Below are 16,455 nucleotides of genomic sequence, written 5' to 3'. Positions count from 1 at the left end.
TGACATTCAGGAACGATCCGATTCTTCTGGACGGATCTTTACTGATTAAATTCATTTCAGCTCTAAGTATTTAATATCTATGTAGATCTTTCAGATCAATTTGAGAAGCAATTTTGATAGGTAAAACTTAATTTTTTTGTGTCACGTAGCGCGGGGTGCTGGTCTTGACTTGGTTTCAGGTTCGGTTGTCTTGACTACAACTCTGCTACGTGTATTTGTACTTTTACTTAAGTACATTTTTTGAGTACTTTCTCCACCACTGAACAGGACTGGTGTGACTGCAGCCTTACAACCTGCTGTACAGTGTTGAATTTAAAGACACATTTTCTTTTTACCCATCAATGCTACATGCAAGTTATTTGAGTTAATGCAACGCTTGTTTTGCGCTCCCTAATTTCAATATTTTGATCATGAATATAGAAAATCTGCAAAAGCTGAGAAAGTTGGAAAGGAAAAGAATGTTTTTTGGAGTGTGAATCTAAAGTTAGTAAAGAAACATGTTTGGCATGTGGGATCGCTCCAAAATTCACTTTGTGTGCAGAGCATGTCCAGGTTATGGCGCTATGTGGAAGAATTTTATGAGGACGTTTTCCTGCTTTGTGATTTCCCTGTTAACAGGTCAGTAAATGGCATAAAGTAACCTTGACTATACAAAAGAATCTCTATATGAACCTTTACAACTCCTTTGATTGAAATGTTACCAGTTGGATTGGTGCTTCACATTTTAAAATAAAGTCCCATCAATTTAGTACAGGGTGACATCAGGGTCCAGTACAGAATGCTCTATAAAATAAAGCTGTAGCACCTTTAAATAAAAACCTTTATTTGATAATGTTCTTTAAAAATGTCCATGTTATGCCTCTACATCACTTCTGGTGTAGGCATTTTATTCCCTTGCACTGTCTCTTCTGTTTGGAGATGAAGGGGGGGATGTACAATAAGCGTGTTGCTAATAATTTGACTCGCGCTAAATAAATTCTTAATTAAACATCGTCTTTCTGCTTTGTGTTCCTTGCAAACATGGACCCAATATAATGAGGAATCTTTCCCGCCACTGTGAAAAATTGTGTTAATGCAAATTTTTCTCATTAACACAAAGTTCTTTTCAGAAAAATTAAATTCATTATTTCCAAGCCAACACAAAGGTTTTAATGGAAAAGTTGCTTCTAGCCTACGTCTGCTGTTTCTACCATTCTACTTTCTAAAACATTTTGATTTTGCATCAAAAAGTGTCACTAAATATATATTAGTGACAAAGAGGCCTCGATTGTATTAGCTAGATAATTAGCTGCAGTCTAAGCAACATGTTGTGCTGTGTGCAGAGATCCTAAAAGTAAACACTTTTAGGATTTCAGCTCCCCTTTAACTACTTTTTATTAAAAAAAAAAAAAAAAGAAAAACATTGTGGCTATGTGGTACTGAACCTTTGAAACACATCCCATGATGCTCTCTGTTCACTGAAATCATTTGAGGGTCACATTAGGGTTAGAGGCCTGTAACTATTGACCAAGAAGAAAATGGCTGACCTCAGCATGTTATGATGTGCTCTGTCTTCCTTTAAATCTAGGCTAATGTCCCACCTGATTGGAGCTGCTTTTGAGAGGCAATAAATGGAAGATTGACCAACATTTTGATGTGTATTGTTTAGAAATATGTTTGCTACTGGTTTCTCAATTGGTGACTATGTTGCTTTTATGACCTTTTGCGATGTAAAGCTACCTTGTTGATATTTTGTACAAATAAACATTATTGAACTTGATTGATTGATTGATTGATTGATTGATTGATTGATTGATTGATTGATTGATTATGGGTCTCAGTATTGGCTGACCCCGGTTCAGGTTCTGGATGTGGCCTACCACTTTGTGACGGAGTTGATATCATACCCAGTCACTTCCACTTTGTTAAGATACCACAAACAGTTGAGTTATAATTCTGAATGAGGGGCAAATTCAGTTGGCTAAATAGTATCACACCACAATATATTTAAAGAAATGTAAATCTGTGTTGCTCCTTCTTACTGGCGTGAAGCACCCGTAGACAATCGCGCACTGACAAACCAGTTAAGGCTCGGTAACGATTGTGCTGGGATGCGGTCCTAATCGAGTGACCGTTGCTATGGAGACAGGAGAGGATTTCCCCGCCGAGCCGAACCCTTCTCTCCCATCTCGACGATTTCTCTCTGCTGTCGGGTTCGTGCGGACCCAAACTGGGCCCGGTTCGCGTCCCGGCCACGTGCCCCTCGACGGAAAGGTCACGCTGCAGTCTGCGGCGCAAATGTGTGCGTGTGAGTGATGGAGGCAGACAGACAGGAAGACATGTAAAGTGCGAATGTGATGAACTGAAAGCAAAGCGTGTTGTCTCTCAGCCCGTGTAGCGCAGGCTGTAGCAGACAGCACAGTTGGCTGCACATGAGAGCACAGTCAAACTCCCACAGGGCTAATCCCCCCATACTGGGCACCCCTTGAAAAAAAAAAACAAAAAAAAAACACACACATCCACACATTCACACGTGTACACACGCACAAACTCACAACTCCCACCCGTTAGACGTCCCTGCACCGACAGCTCCCTCCTACTCTGCCTCTCTCGCTCCTGCCAAAGCCACTCAGCTCAGAACAGTGTGTACCTGCGCTGACAGTCACTTGCAAACACACAACTTTAAGAATCATTTTAAGTCATGACCTCATTTAGCCTGAACGCAACTACAGGGCCAAGCTTAGTCAGACAAACAGAGTGACACACCGAGTGCACGTTTAGCCGCTGTCATTACCTGAGAAAGAATCATGACAGAGAAGAGAGTGTTAGAAACACGGCGGCAGCCAGAACCTGAGGACGTTTACTCCTTCTGATTAAACACTCACAAATGAGAAAAAACTAAACAAAAATAATATTTGTTCTGTGCTCACAGGAAGGCTGATTTGGCAGCGAAGCCCCGAGACAAAACCAGACACATGTAGTTACACCTGGACATGAAATCCAAGGAAACAGGGAGGAAAATTTGTGTTAGAAATTGCCCATTGCGTTCATTTCCTCATCTTACATGATAGGGAAAAATTTTCTCCTGGAAAAAATTATCACTTGGTATTTACTGCAATTTCAGTACTGCCTGAGAGAAAAACTGTGGTTAAGAATAAACAAAAAGGTGTTTTCTGACATTTAAAAAAGTCTTTACATATACTTTTGTCAGACAGTGTGTCTTAGTTTAGGACTGCATATGTTCAACCAACACAAAGTAGTCCAAAACTACAAAGGAAAACGGAGAAGAAAACATGGACTTCAACATTTTTCAAAAATAAAAATCTGAAATGATTTGAATACAAATCATACATCTGTATTCAACACACTCTAGTACTTGTTGTATTTTGTTTCCTCTGATTTATGTGAATGGAAATTTGCCTTATTCTTCAAACAAAAAGTAATCAGAAAAAAATACGATCAAAGTTTTTAGAAGTGTAATCAACCACTTTATTTTTTAAAATAATTTTTGTCGCCAAGATCTTTTTTCCCCGCCTTTAAATCACTTTTTTTTCTTACAAAGTAAAGTTATTTGCAAAACAAACTTATTTGCGCATGTCATAAATTTTTGGCTACGATTTTCAAACTTCTGATTTTGATGCTTCCTGTTTTTGGCTGAACTGAGAGTTTTGAGTGCTGAGTACATGAACATGTAGGGCGGGCCTAAGGAGGAATGATACACGATAGGTTTGGGCGTTTATCGTATCGTGTGTCATTTTGATTCATCGTTAGCACGATAAATTCCAGTTAAAATTTTTTAAAACACCCCAAAACTGTCCGTATTGCTGGGATTGTTATTTTTACTATTTTCTTCCACTGTTTGTTCAATTAATGGTGTATCAATAAATATCAATAGGTTTTAAAATTTGATTAAATCCATTCACTGTGTGTATTGCAGTGACGCAAATCACACTTTATGTGACTCGTGTCCTAAAGGAGCGCACAACAAATGGGACTGTTTTTTCAAGAGCAGATTTGTGTTTATGGGACTGTAATTGCTGTGACGCACAATCACAGCCATACAGTGACCCCCCAAAAAAATTTAATAAATGGTTATAGTCACCTTTATTATTATCACAATACAACCAAAAAATGAAAACAAACTATAATACATAAAAGCATTCTTGTTTACTCGATGCTCAATTCACATATGATAGAAACTGGAGCTTCCTTTTAACTTGACATCTGTTGTTCTTTCTTACTGGGCGTCACTCTGAGCTGCTGACAGCCTCAACACAACCCTCTTTACTAAATCAGTGCTGCGTGGACCAAGGGCTGAAGATGCCTTGGTGTCTGGGTAGAATTAATAGCCTCTCTCTTCAGCCAGGCCCTGACACCCACAGCACACTTCATCAGCTCCTGCTGAGTTTAAGATGAAAGGGACTTCTCATTTGCTGATGTCAAACAGATCATGTCAACGTACAACGCTTTGGCGATCGAGTCTGACAGACGAGGTCGCACGGACAAGAAACACACGGGTAATGGTACCATTTTTATCTCAGCGGGGCCACGTTGTTCCACTCAAATGTAGCGTTTTCACCACTGCCCTACAGGGGGCGATAAGGTCGATGTCATGTATACACACAGGAGAAGAAGAAAGGAGGGGTGATTCAACTAAATAAACTCATTTGATTTTTCAAGTTATTTGCATCATATTGCCGTAAAAAGTTACATTTATTTGTTGTGGATAAACCTCCAAATTCACCAATGTGTTTCTTTTTATTACTTGAATGGACGTGTTCATCCTTTTGAGATCCACAGTAGAGACCGATAAATTGGTCCGTAACACAGGCTGCATGCAACCTGCATTACTAAACATAATTAGTCCACAAAACCACTAAAAAGTAAGACAACTACCTCCGTTTTTATTTTTAAAGTAAGAAGAATATCAAACTGGGGAATACGCATTCTTATTATTAGGGTCATTAAAACTTTCCACGGCACTTTACCAAAGTGCACAAGCCATTTTCCACTTTGACATTACATTGATATAATGGTTTTGTTTTGTTTTTTTCCAGCCGTTCATAGGCAGAAAAAGTAACATCTGGGCTCCATCTGACGTGTTTCATTAGAGTGAGCCAGAATCAGGATTAACAAAATTGTAGTTATCTTCCATCTTGTCACTAACCCCAGTCATGTTTCCGACCATGTGTTCATGTTGCACTACACCGATGTATGATGTTTTTTTATGAAACAAAAACTGGTCAAGGTTTATAATAGTGAATAAATATATTCCATAGGTGTTATAAATAAGGCAAATAATGAAGTTTATCAGTCAAACTTTTTTATTTTTTATTTGTTTTTTTGCTAAGTCTTTATTCGCACTTTTCTACATTATGCTCGCTAAAACAGAGTATCACCAAATTGTTGCATGAAGCTGCCCCGATGGAGCCTTATTTATAGTGGCAATATTGTGCAGAATCGTGGTAAAGTCTGATTCCTTTCTGATTCAACCTTAGACAAAGACTCGAGCTTCATCGAGGTGCTGGTCTCATCTTCTACGTAGAACAAATTCACTCCAAAAAAATAAAAATACAAAAAAAAACCTCCATCTTCTGATGATCAGTGTTGTAATTCGTTCTTTGGACAGACGTGACTTCTTTCCTGCTGTTCCTGTCAGAGATCTGTCCCAAAACAGACCTAAGCTCACCTGCTACCAATTAATCAAGCACTTCACTGGCGGCAACAACAGACGATCTGGGCGGTTGGTGGACACTTTTGGAGTACACGAAGTTCTTAAAGGTCAATAAAATTGTTCTCTTGGCTATAAAGTCATTTCTTTGATTCCCGGGGTACCTTTTAAGCCAATAACTCTCTCTGGCAACTTAATGTGCACCTGATCACTTTGCACAACAATCCAGCAACACTACCGGAGACACCAAAGTTCCCAAAGTTCATAGAACCCAACACTCGTGTCACTTCTTTGATTATTGAAGCTTCAAAAACATCAAATCTGTATGACATTAAATCTGGATTTGTACTCCTAATTTTTGAGGTGCTTTAAGTAAAGTTGGGCTTTATTCATACCATTTTTAAGAAATAATAGAAGGAAAGAACAGTAAACACACTGGAAGCGTTAGATTGGCCAAAGTGGATGGTACCAGTGGGGGTACCATCCACTTTTGTCTTTGTTTTTCTGATAGTTGAACTGCAGTTGACTGAGCGGCTTGTGTCGTATCGGTTCATCAGAGAAATGTTGAAGCCGAGTGTTCTGGCGCTGTTAATGAACGAAATACTTTGAACTCCTTTCCTTCGTCCGACTGCCAACGCGATCCTGGTTGAGCTTTGAGTGCTTCCAAATATGTGCGGTCCAAACAAACAGTTTAGCTGTAGTAGTTTTCCACTGTTCCTTTTTTAAGTTTATGTGATAGATTTTACAGGCTTTTATGAGCAAAGCAATGTTTTTCAGTATTTAAACAGTGCTGTAAACTGTGGGAAAGCACTTGCAAACTTTGAACCTTCCCCCGTTTTCTCACGTTACAGAAACAAACATTGATCTATTTTATGTAATAGATCATCACAAACTAGCACAACATTTTGGGGGAAAATTCTCACCATTTTTGCCAAATAAAGACCTGAAAAATGAGGTGTGCGTTTGTATTCCTCGCTGCTGAGTTGCTGCAGGTCTTTTGGGGGTATGCTCTTCCAGCTTTGCACATCTTTGAACATCCTTCTTGACAAAATAACTAACTTGGGAAGATTGGATGGAGAGTCCTTGAACAGCATTTTCAAATCCTCCCATTGATTCTCTGTTAGATGTCGGTCTGGACTTTGAGCCATTCTAACACATGAATAATGCTTTAATGTAAAACCTTCTGTTGTATGTATGTATCTTCAGGGCTGTTGACCTGCAAGGAGGTAAATTTCACAAGTTTTCGAGCCTCTAACAGATTTTCTTTTAGTACTGCCCAACATTTAGCATATTTAACTTCCCATCACCTCTGACAATCTTCCATTATTTACTATGTCTTCTGTGGCAAACCACATTAGGTACTTTTTATCAGTTTCTTCCAAAGTTCAACTTTGAACTGATCTGATCAGATCAGAGAACCTTTTCTGTCTCCTAAATGACTAGTGGCAAACTGCAAAAGAGTTATGTCATTTATGTAACTAATAAATACCCAATAAACAGATTATCTCCCCTGGGCTGTGGCCTCTGGAGCTCCTCCAAAGTTAACATTTGACTACTGGCATTCTCTGAGGCCTTTAAAGAACAATTGGGATTAAGTTACCCACGGATGGACTCTTTATGAAATTGACTACAACAGTGAAATATCTAGTACTTTATGTTGGTCTAACACTTAAAATCTAATGTGGAAATAATGCTCAAGGGTTAGAAATACTCAAAGCACTTTAGAAGAAAATTAAACTCCATTGAAAGTATTGAAAAGGGGAACTGAATTATGCATTTACGGTACACATTTAATATGTCAAGTAGACGTGTATCATCCCACTTCCCCACCCAATAGCCCAAGAGGATCCTGCAACAACTGAATACAATTTGTGCAAATTGGTTAACCCACTTTCGATCACTGATTACATGAGATGAAAACATTCACATTATTACAATGGCATATAATATTAACAGAAAGGGGCAAACGTAGGCAGGCTGTTGTGCGTGATGTATTCTCAAACTGGCTTCTTCTGTGTTCTGCGAGGGTGTTTTTTAGTGAACTGACACATGGGATAAGCAAAGAGCTCAACGGATTATACAGCATCTCAAACAACAGCAGGAAAGCTGCTAGGATTGTGAAGGTGCAAGCTCCTCCTCCCCCCACAAAAGCTTTTGTGGATGCATTTGCAAATGGTGGAAATGACTTGCTAAGAAGTTATGTGTAACCTTGGAGGTTAAAACGACTGGATTAACATGAAATACATACGTGAAAGTGTAGCGTATAGACTGACATGGTCTGTAAGCAGCAGGGGAAAGGGAAGAGGATGCGTGACTAGCGTGTGGTCAGAACTTTCCCACAGCTGCCAGTCAACCTGTGCTTTGCTCTCCAGCTGGTTATCGAGTGCAGCGGGTCATTACGAGACCACAGACAGATCGATTGTGCAACAAAAATCAAGAGACAAACGCGTATGCTTCTCTTTACTTTAAAGAGTGGGAAGGCCAGCGAAGGCAGAAGATTGAGGCGAGGAAGCTCAGAGATCACCATGGAGGCCCGTGAGAGCGCCTGGCTCTAATCCTCCTCTCCACTGTGGTTGACTGGGCTCTCTGTACCTCCACCCAGCTCATTCATGCCTGCCCTCCATGTCGCCCCACCAACTCTTCCACAAGTCTCTGAGGTCTTGTTATGGATTCCACGATGTTTCCCCACTTCACAGATGGTTTCAAAAAGGAGTCTCTCTGCGCTTAAAAAGACCATGTTCCTCAAGTCCCCTGTCATATTTAGCTACCATTCCACCCTCTAAAGTGCTTCTTCCTGAAGGACAAGGGAGATGGGAAACATGTCCGCACATAATTATTTCCCCACAAGAAATTCTCACACCTCGTCTTTTAAATCCTTTAAAATCCCTGGAATACTTTTCGCTCTTTCACTCACGTTACTTGTGATTTCTTAACATTACCAGGATCACACGTATGTCACTTAGTTTCCCTCTCTAAGTAACCTCCAGAGGGGGCCGCCTAACCGCCTGACCTCACCGTGGAAGCGTAGAAGCGCAACACCGACTCGGCGTTGTGTGGCAGGCGTTAAGGGAGTACGAGTGACGAGCGAAGGATGATTAATAAGCAGTTCTAACAGCAGCATTCAGCCATCGGGTCTCCGGTGGGAGTTGTTGTTCTTGTTAAACAATATCCAACACACGAGGGAGGGCACCGGAAAATCCAAAACTGATTTAAACCACTGTCACCAGTCGCAGCTAAGCAATCCATCCCAGCCTCGTCATCAGAAGACACAATGACTGTCAAAAGTGTACACACCCCAGTTGAAAAGCCAGGTTTTTGCAATAAAATTAGACCATGATGAATCACTTTGGTAGTATTTCTACCAGTACGGTGATGTGTCCTGTAGCATTTAACTGAAAGACAACAAAAACCTATAAACTTTCCTGCATAACTGTGAATTCTCTTTAACTAATGCTTTAAAAGTGAGGACTGCCTGGTACAACTTTTTTTCATTTTCATCCTGTAGCTCAAGCTATTGTTTGCAGAGAGGTAAATTATGTAACTTTTAAAGAATTATTTATTTTTTTTACATATTTGCTAAAATTGTCACCATGTCATGACAGTATCGTACGAGACAGACAATCTGCGAAAGTATTGATCTCCTCCACCTCCTCTCTGAGCTACTATTGCTGTATTTTGCAAAATAAGGGCATTTAGTAGTGTTTACATGTGCGCCGCTGGTACAGTCATACCCTGAAAAGACGAGCAGCTGGGATTGTTCTTTCTACAAACCATTAATTCAGAGCCAAATACAAAACATGTCACCATGGTGACTTTTGTTTTTAAAAACATTTTGGAACAATGTGTAATTTTCCTTCCACCTCACTATTACACACTGTTTTTTTTTTGTTGGTCTGTCACATTAAAATAGCAAAAATCTGACAGCAGTTGTTGCTTATAATGTGACAAAATGGGGAAAGGTTCAAGAGACATTGATATTTTTGCAATTTGTTAAATGTTATGCATTACCTTGCAGAATAGATAGGGGAACCACGCACACACACCAAAATAACAGAAACTGGTAAGTGCTCGGATCTGGCTAATTGCTGGGAAGAAAGCATCTCTATTTGTTTTTCAACTCCCACCCTTGTGTAATTTCTCCACCAGCATATTCAGCAAACCTCGCCCCGTCTCTAATCAAGATATATTTCTGCTTGATAGAAAAATTAACCACAATTTAATGCAGCAATTACAATCAGGCTCAATGTTTCAGCATGGCTGAGTGCTGTAATTGATTCAAACAAGCAAAAAAAAGTGCAGTAGATACTGGGAGTGCTTGTGAAATTAAATAGTAGATTAATCAAATAAAGTAAAGATTGCAGTGTGTGTGCTTAGACCAGCATGAGTTCATTTCTTAGCTCTCTATTCACCACAATTAGTTTGTGCCTGCTTCAAATAAGGGGAAACAGACGAGGGGTAATTACAGATAAACTAGACACGTTCTCTGTTCATAACTACCTAATGTTACGTGGAGCACAATCCCCTTACGCCTTCTTCCTTCTGCAACTTCCATTTATCTCATTTAAACATCCCTAAATCTCTCATCCCATTCTTTGGCACTTTAGCAATTCCCACCCCAGACCCCAGCATACACTTTGTTTTATCCGCCTCCCATTCATCCCCCTAATACAGCAGTTAATTTTACGAATTACATAATAGGACACACATTTTGTTCTCCTGGTCTTGGTGTATGTGCTCACATTGCTTCCCCCCACCCCCAAAGAAAGGAATTAATCACAATATGTATTTAATAAGTTTGCGTGCCAAAAGTAAAAGGAGTGTGTTGAGGAAAACATTTACCAGCATGTGTGTTTGCTTAAATATAAACTGCAATTGCCAACATGTCCCGTTGTCATCTTCTATAAAAATTGCATTGATCGTTTACAAGAAACTTAAGTGAAAAAAACAATACATCCATTGTCTTACGATGCCCACAAACAGAGAAAGGCATAATGTTAGTTAACTCTAAAAGTTACAAAGGATAACATAAGAACTTCAAATGAATAAACTATTTTGACCGATAGCTTGTTGACATGCAACTTCAGCCCAGGGTTTCCTCCAGAGTAATATTGTCTAAGCCTGGCGGGCCACCAGCCTTTACTCCCCACAGGCTTCACTTTCCCCCCACCAGGCTAAGCATAGCTTGTTTATTTTAAATAAGCTAGGTTGGTAGTTGACGCATTGAACTGGGCTTGAGTCTCCAAACTATGATGCCTGCTAATGCATGTTAGAATTGTAACTTTTAACACAAAAACACGGTGGGCTGCTAATGGACGGCCCGAACTCTCCCTACCACTGGGCTTAGCAGGTTTTCTGGGGAAATCTCCACTATACATTTTTGAATGTTTGGTTTTGTTTCATAAATGATCGTCTTGAAGATTAAAGCACCATTAGGTATGATCTCAATCTCATATCCTTCATTAGTCATTGGCAACCTGCCTAAACCAAATAGCTAGGCAAGGAGAGCATTAATTAGACAAACTACTAAAAGGCCTATCAACAGCTTGGGTGGAAAAATCTGTTGACAGGACAGCTATTATGTCGTTTTTCCACTAGAACTTAGTAGCATTGCTCAACTGGGCTCAACTCTACTCCAAACAGTTTGGTTGGTTTTCCATTGCAATTGATTAACAGCTGTAGTGGGAGGAGTCTTAATATAGTTGTGCCCTTCCGAAAGTCAGAAAATTAGTGTCAAGTGATCTGTATGTGACACAAACACAATGAAACAATGGAAGCTATGTTGAACATTTTGATCAGTCTTCTATTGCCCTTAAATACTTAGTCTTTTTGTGACATTTTAGGTTGGTAGGTTGGCAGTATTGTAAGGCATTTGCTCTCGTGACGAAACCAGAGACTCCACTGCCTAGCAAATCACTAGTTTGTGTTGGCTTAACACAAATTTTAAATCCCAATAAAACACAATAAAGCTGAACTATTGTCTTTATTCAGCATTGTCTGTGTGAAGTGTGTGAATAAATGTCACTTTGCTTATTTTTAATATGTATGCAATATTGTGTTATTGATAATTCAATAATTACCAATTATGTAAAGAGCGTTTTTGTTTAAAATGGCAAACTCTACTTCTAAAGCAAATGAGCCGCAGGCAACAGCTTCCCCATGTTGCCAAGGGTTTCATGGGTAAATTGGCTACAGGTAATTTAATCTGTTGATGGATCTGTCTCGTCAGCAGATGAGAACATGAAAGCTAAATAGAAATGATAAGCTTAGGCAATGTGCACCAATAAGGAAGGGAAACAATATTTTATTGTTAAATTATTTTAAACAATTAATGAATTGTTCAATAACTGGAGCTGCTATGTCCAGAACGTTTACTGACCATTTCTACATTATGTTCCTACATTCCCACTACATCTCATGTTTTCCATTAAAAGTGGAGATAAATATTTTTAAAAATGCTGAGATTTCATATAATTTTATTGTATTAGTTCAAAGGATTTAATATGAACCAGATTGCATCCAAGGAGCCAAGGTACACCACACCCTGTACAGAGTTCTATACACAATGTTTGTGGCGATATGAATATGTAACGTTTATCCAACATGTTTGACGTGGTGAGAAATTAAGTACATTTTTTGTGGTTGTTTAATGAAGAATCATAAAAAACATTTAAAAGGCTAAAAAACTTGGATGAAAGACATGACAATCTCTGCGTGAACACCTCGTAAAAACAAAACGGAGGATGCAGGGAGTAGGGCTGTGTAATTACATTGATTCTACGATATTCGATTCTACGATATTCTAAGAAATCAAACTAGAGTTTGATTAAAGCAGACTGAACAGGGTTGCTATATAGTCCATCTTACTACTCAGGTAAATTGCAGACGTCTGTAGGATGGCGTAGCTGCAGCATCATCAGCTGTTGTACTCGAATGCTGTGCCATGTACAAATTGCATATCCTCTACTGTGGCTTGTGGTTTGACCAGGCCTCTATGGTTAAGTTTCATTTTATGTCGAGGAATGAATGCATCACAATGCCGACATTTATTCTTGTAGCAGTCAGCTGAATCGAATTTCTATCAACTGACTGAGATGCTTTAGCTATTCAAAGCATTTACTCCACCTCTGTGCGGGCCACTGATTCGATGTTCTTAGGTTGGAGCGCCATCTGAGGATTATCACCTAAAATATAATAAACTGTACTGCATCATGCAACTAGCCCTGACTGACTGAGATAATCCTCAACATGCATCCTGCTCAATAATAGATCCATCTTGTTATCCATTTCAGTCTAGGTCTCTTGTCTCTCTGCAGTTATCTGGAATAGCCTGATGTTACTGCTGCCACTGGCTGATACTGCACAGCTCATTTATATTTTAGATGGGGCTGTGTTGGCTGATGGTTTGTGTGTAAGGAGGAAGGAGGGAGAGAGATGGAGTGTGTTACTGGACAGCTCCTGCTTTAATTCATTGTTTTAGTTTTTTTTTTGGTGCTGGCTGATGGAGTTAGAACAATTCAGTGAGGCATGAAGCTGTGTGCGAGTATGTGCTTTTCTACTTCCCACAACAAACTATTTTCACCCTCAATGGATTTTCTTAATACTTGTTCCAGACATTTTCATCAGGATCCAAGGACGTTGGAAGCATCATCAAATCTGCCAACCAATAAATCAAAGTTTATCATGAAGTGGTGAGACGTTTTTTTTTTTTTTTTTAATGGTTAGAGCTGAAAGCACTGAGAAATATGGTCCAGGATCACATAAACGGTTGGATGGTTGAGAGTTAGAGTTCTTCACAAATCATTTGGTGTCAGGACTGGCAGAAAAATTAGCACTCAAAAAAAAAAATAAAATAAAAAATAAAACTTCAAAACCTTGAAGCTGCAGTTACAACTTAGACCTACTACTGCAAGTCAACTAAAAGGGCTTTTAGGTCAACTAATGCCTGAAAAGAGATACTTCTGAAGCCATTGCAGGGAGCAGAGGGATGGAGAGAGACTCGGACTGACCTTTAAAGGGCGCCACTTACAACAGCCAGCACCCCAGGCACTGATCTAGGCCAGTTTCAGCCTCTATCTATGTGTTTATGCGTCTGAAAAATGATAAGTATCTACTGCAAATCCACTATCGGCTGAACAAACTAAATCACCCCAAGCTATGTAGAGGTCGCTGCCAATACGGGGAGATGAGAACCCGCAGTACTGACAAGGAGACTGAATAGCAAGTATTTTCTTTAGCATTGGCTGTGAGTTTGAAAATGGTGGAACCAATTCAATATTCTATTCTATAATACTTTATTTATCCCGAAATTAAACTAGGTACTGTCGTAACTCGTCACTGAAGTGTCTTCAAAGAGTCGTGGAGGATGGTAATGTGGTGAGGAACGATCTACAGTAGGAAACAGTTTGATTGAAGACACTAGCTGCGTTTCCATTACAGCTAGTGGCAAATCTTTGTCAATATTTCGCAAATGTTGAAAAAACACAATTTCACATTTATTTTCCTTCTCGTTGATTGGCTGTATCCTTGGATAAACGTTAGACTGTAGCTATTATCTTCTGTGGAGGTGCTAAGAGTTTCCACTGTGCATAATAAGGCACAATTGGTGTTTGCACCATTAAAATAAGCAGATATAAGCATTTAGACGGAGTCTCAAGTATTTGCAGATATCAGCAACTTGCAGGTTGCTGTGGTCCCGCCAATATTGGGGGTCTACTGTTCAGTACTATGAAAACTTTAGTGAATTACTGGTACGGCGGTGGATGCAGTTGAGTTCTAGGTGTTTAAACAGACCCACCATACTGTGTGCCTAAGCTAACCAGGAAAGGGAAGACACACACAAATGAAATATAGCTATGTTGTAAACCACTGCAGGTTCTGGACAAAAGCTGAGTATTTACCTTAAACGGTGAAAAGAGGGAATTGACTGCTGCAAGAAGCCCTGCGGTGTCCGAAGCCTCCCTCTGACCGCAGATCACAATCTGAGAGAGAGGAAAAAAAACACGAAGGAAGACAATAAAAATGTGACACAAAGAAAAAACAATGAAATAATAAGATGGGGGAGTGCACGACTGAAAGAACAGGGTTGAAAGGTGGCTTATAAGAGGAAGGAAGAGGGAAAAGAGGTGGTGCAGGTCGGAGCTTTATTTGTAGCACTAACAAGGGAGGCAGGTGGTTTCTCTGAAACTGCCTGAATCCTTTGCTCGTTACCTTTCACCCCATCAACCTGAGACATCCCCTGCAGGTCATGTATGACGGACAGGAAGCACCCAAACCCGCAGTCAGACCTCGTTATCTCCATCTGTGTTCTCCTGCTGCTTTCACTTTAAAGCCTTTTCCCACCGCGTGACCAAGCAACGTTGTCCTGCTAGCAACCCGGTTTCAGTGGTTTCAGGCTAAACTGAGGATGTTAATATTTCAACACTCGATTATGTAACCCGACTTTAACAGCTCAAATAACCCAGTAAACGCAAAAGAGGGGCAGCTATAACATGAGAAGAAAAAAAATAAATCCTTGTGTCCAGGGATGAAACGAGCGTCCTGGTGGGCGGGCTTGTCCTCAGACAACCTGGTGAAGTTGAAATGAGGTGGAAAAAATGCGGTTCGCTTTTCTGGCTTTGTAAATCACGCGAACGGGAAATTCCTATACATCTGTTGAGTGTGGTATTTGCAAGAAAAGCAATTGCTCTTTCAGTTGTGTTTTCCTTCGAGGAACTGTCCAGGAGTTATGTCTGGTGGATGAGGGGAAAGCTCCGAGGCCTGGTTTGAATCTGCTAATCATGGTTCACTCTAAATGAACCAGAAGCTGTTTAAAACACTGGTGAAATCCCACATCAGTCATGATCGCACCTGCACTGTGATTACCTTCTCTAAAACCTAAGATGGAAAGATCAATCTTGAGATTGAAATGTCAAAAAGATACAGATTTGAAACCGAAACCAGAAGAACAGTTCATAGAATTCATAGAATTTACAGTTCATATGAATCAATCATTCACTAAAATAACACCTTCCTGCTTATTTACACTCCTTCCCTAATAGAACTTCCTCTTTTTTACTTTTTTTCAGTGATGCATTTCTTCTTTGCAGCGTTCCCGAACAGAAATGTTCCAGCGCAATCAATACGCAGACGCTCATTGTTTAAACAGCTTCTTCCTCTCGTGCTGCATAATGTTTTGTTCAGTTTTTGTTACTCGGTAAAAGCCGTGTCTATTATGCTTGCTCCATTTGTCATGCGAGCAGAAACACTGACTACTTTCAGTAGGCGGACATGAAAATGAGTTCCAGGGAACATTCAGGTAAACAAACCCGCTCCCCCCCCAGCTTAGCTGTCTTTCAGGCCTCACGACCGACAGATGAGAAACAGATGGGTTGGGAACTGCACAGTGGTCTATGATAACTACTCTGTCAATATTAACAATCTTGTACAGCGGGAATAGTTAAACCGACCGAATAAAAGTCTTGATCTTGATGTAACGAAGCAGCGTACCTGTTTAAGTGTGTAGTGCTGGGCCATGAGAGCCCGGACCATCTCGGGCAGAGCTATGGGAATACTGGTCAGCCGGTCAGAGAATGCTGCCAGCAGCTGCTGGGACTTCTGGAGCCACTCTTGTCTTCCGGTGTAGTGGGACAGCCGCAGCAGATTGGAAGCTGAGACGGAGTTGGCGCTGGGCTCTGCTCCATCCTGATCTGTGACACACAGTGAGGTTCAACAACTTCATAAGCCTTTAATAGGTATCGACCTCTGACCGTTCCTCATTGAACAAATTGTATATAAACTGTAGAATCGTGGTTCCTCTCTTAGGCCAT

General features: G+C 40.1%; 1 protein-coding gene across 2 annotated transcripts in view; it reads right to left on the bottom strand.

The window, feature by feature from the left end:
- The window catches only part of spata20 (spermatogenesis associated 20), a 42,459-nt gene that overhangs the window by 7,008 nt on the left and 18,996 nt on the right, over positions 1-16,455 (bottom strand). For both annotated transcript variants that reach the window (XM_015035636.1, XM_015035637.1), the window contains exons 14-15: positions 16,136-16,335; positions 14,548-14,628 (exon numbers count right to left, since the gene is read on the bottom strand). In XM_015035636.1, coding sequence (XP_014891122.1) covers positions 14,548-14,628; positions 16,136-16,335 — 281 coding nt within the window. The remainder of the gene's footprint in view (positions 1-14,547; positions 14,629-16,135; positions 16,336-16,455) is intronic.

The sequence above is a fragment of the Poecilia latipinna genome, unplaced genomic scaffold, assembly GCF_001443285.1.
Source record: "Poecilia latipinna isolate Pla-1442-1.1 unplaced genomic scaffold, P_latipinna-1.0 Scaffold341, whole genome shotgun sequence".
Classification (NCBI taxonomy): domain Eukaryota; kingdom Metazoa; phylum Chordata; class Actinopteri; order Cyprinodontiformes; family Poeciliidae; genus Poecilia; species Poecilia latipinna.
Note: the sequence above shows the minus strand (reverse complement) of the source record. Positions and strands in the feature narration are given on the sequence as shown.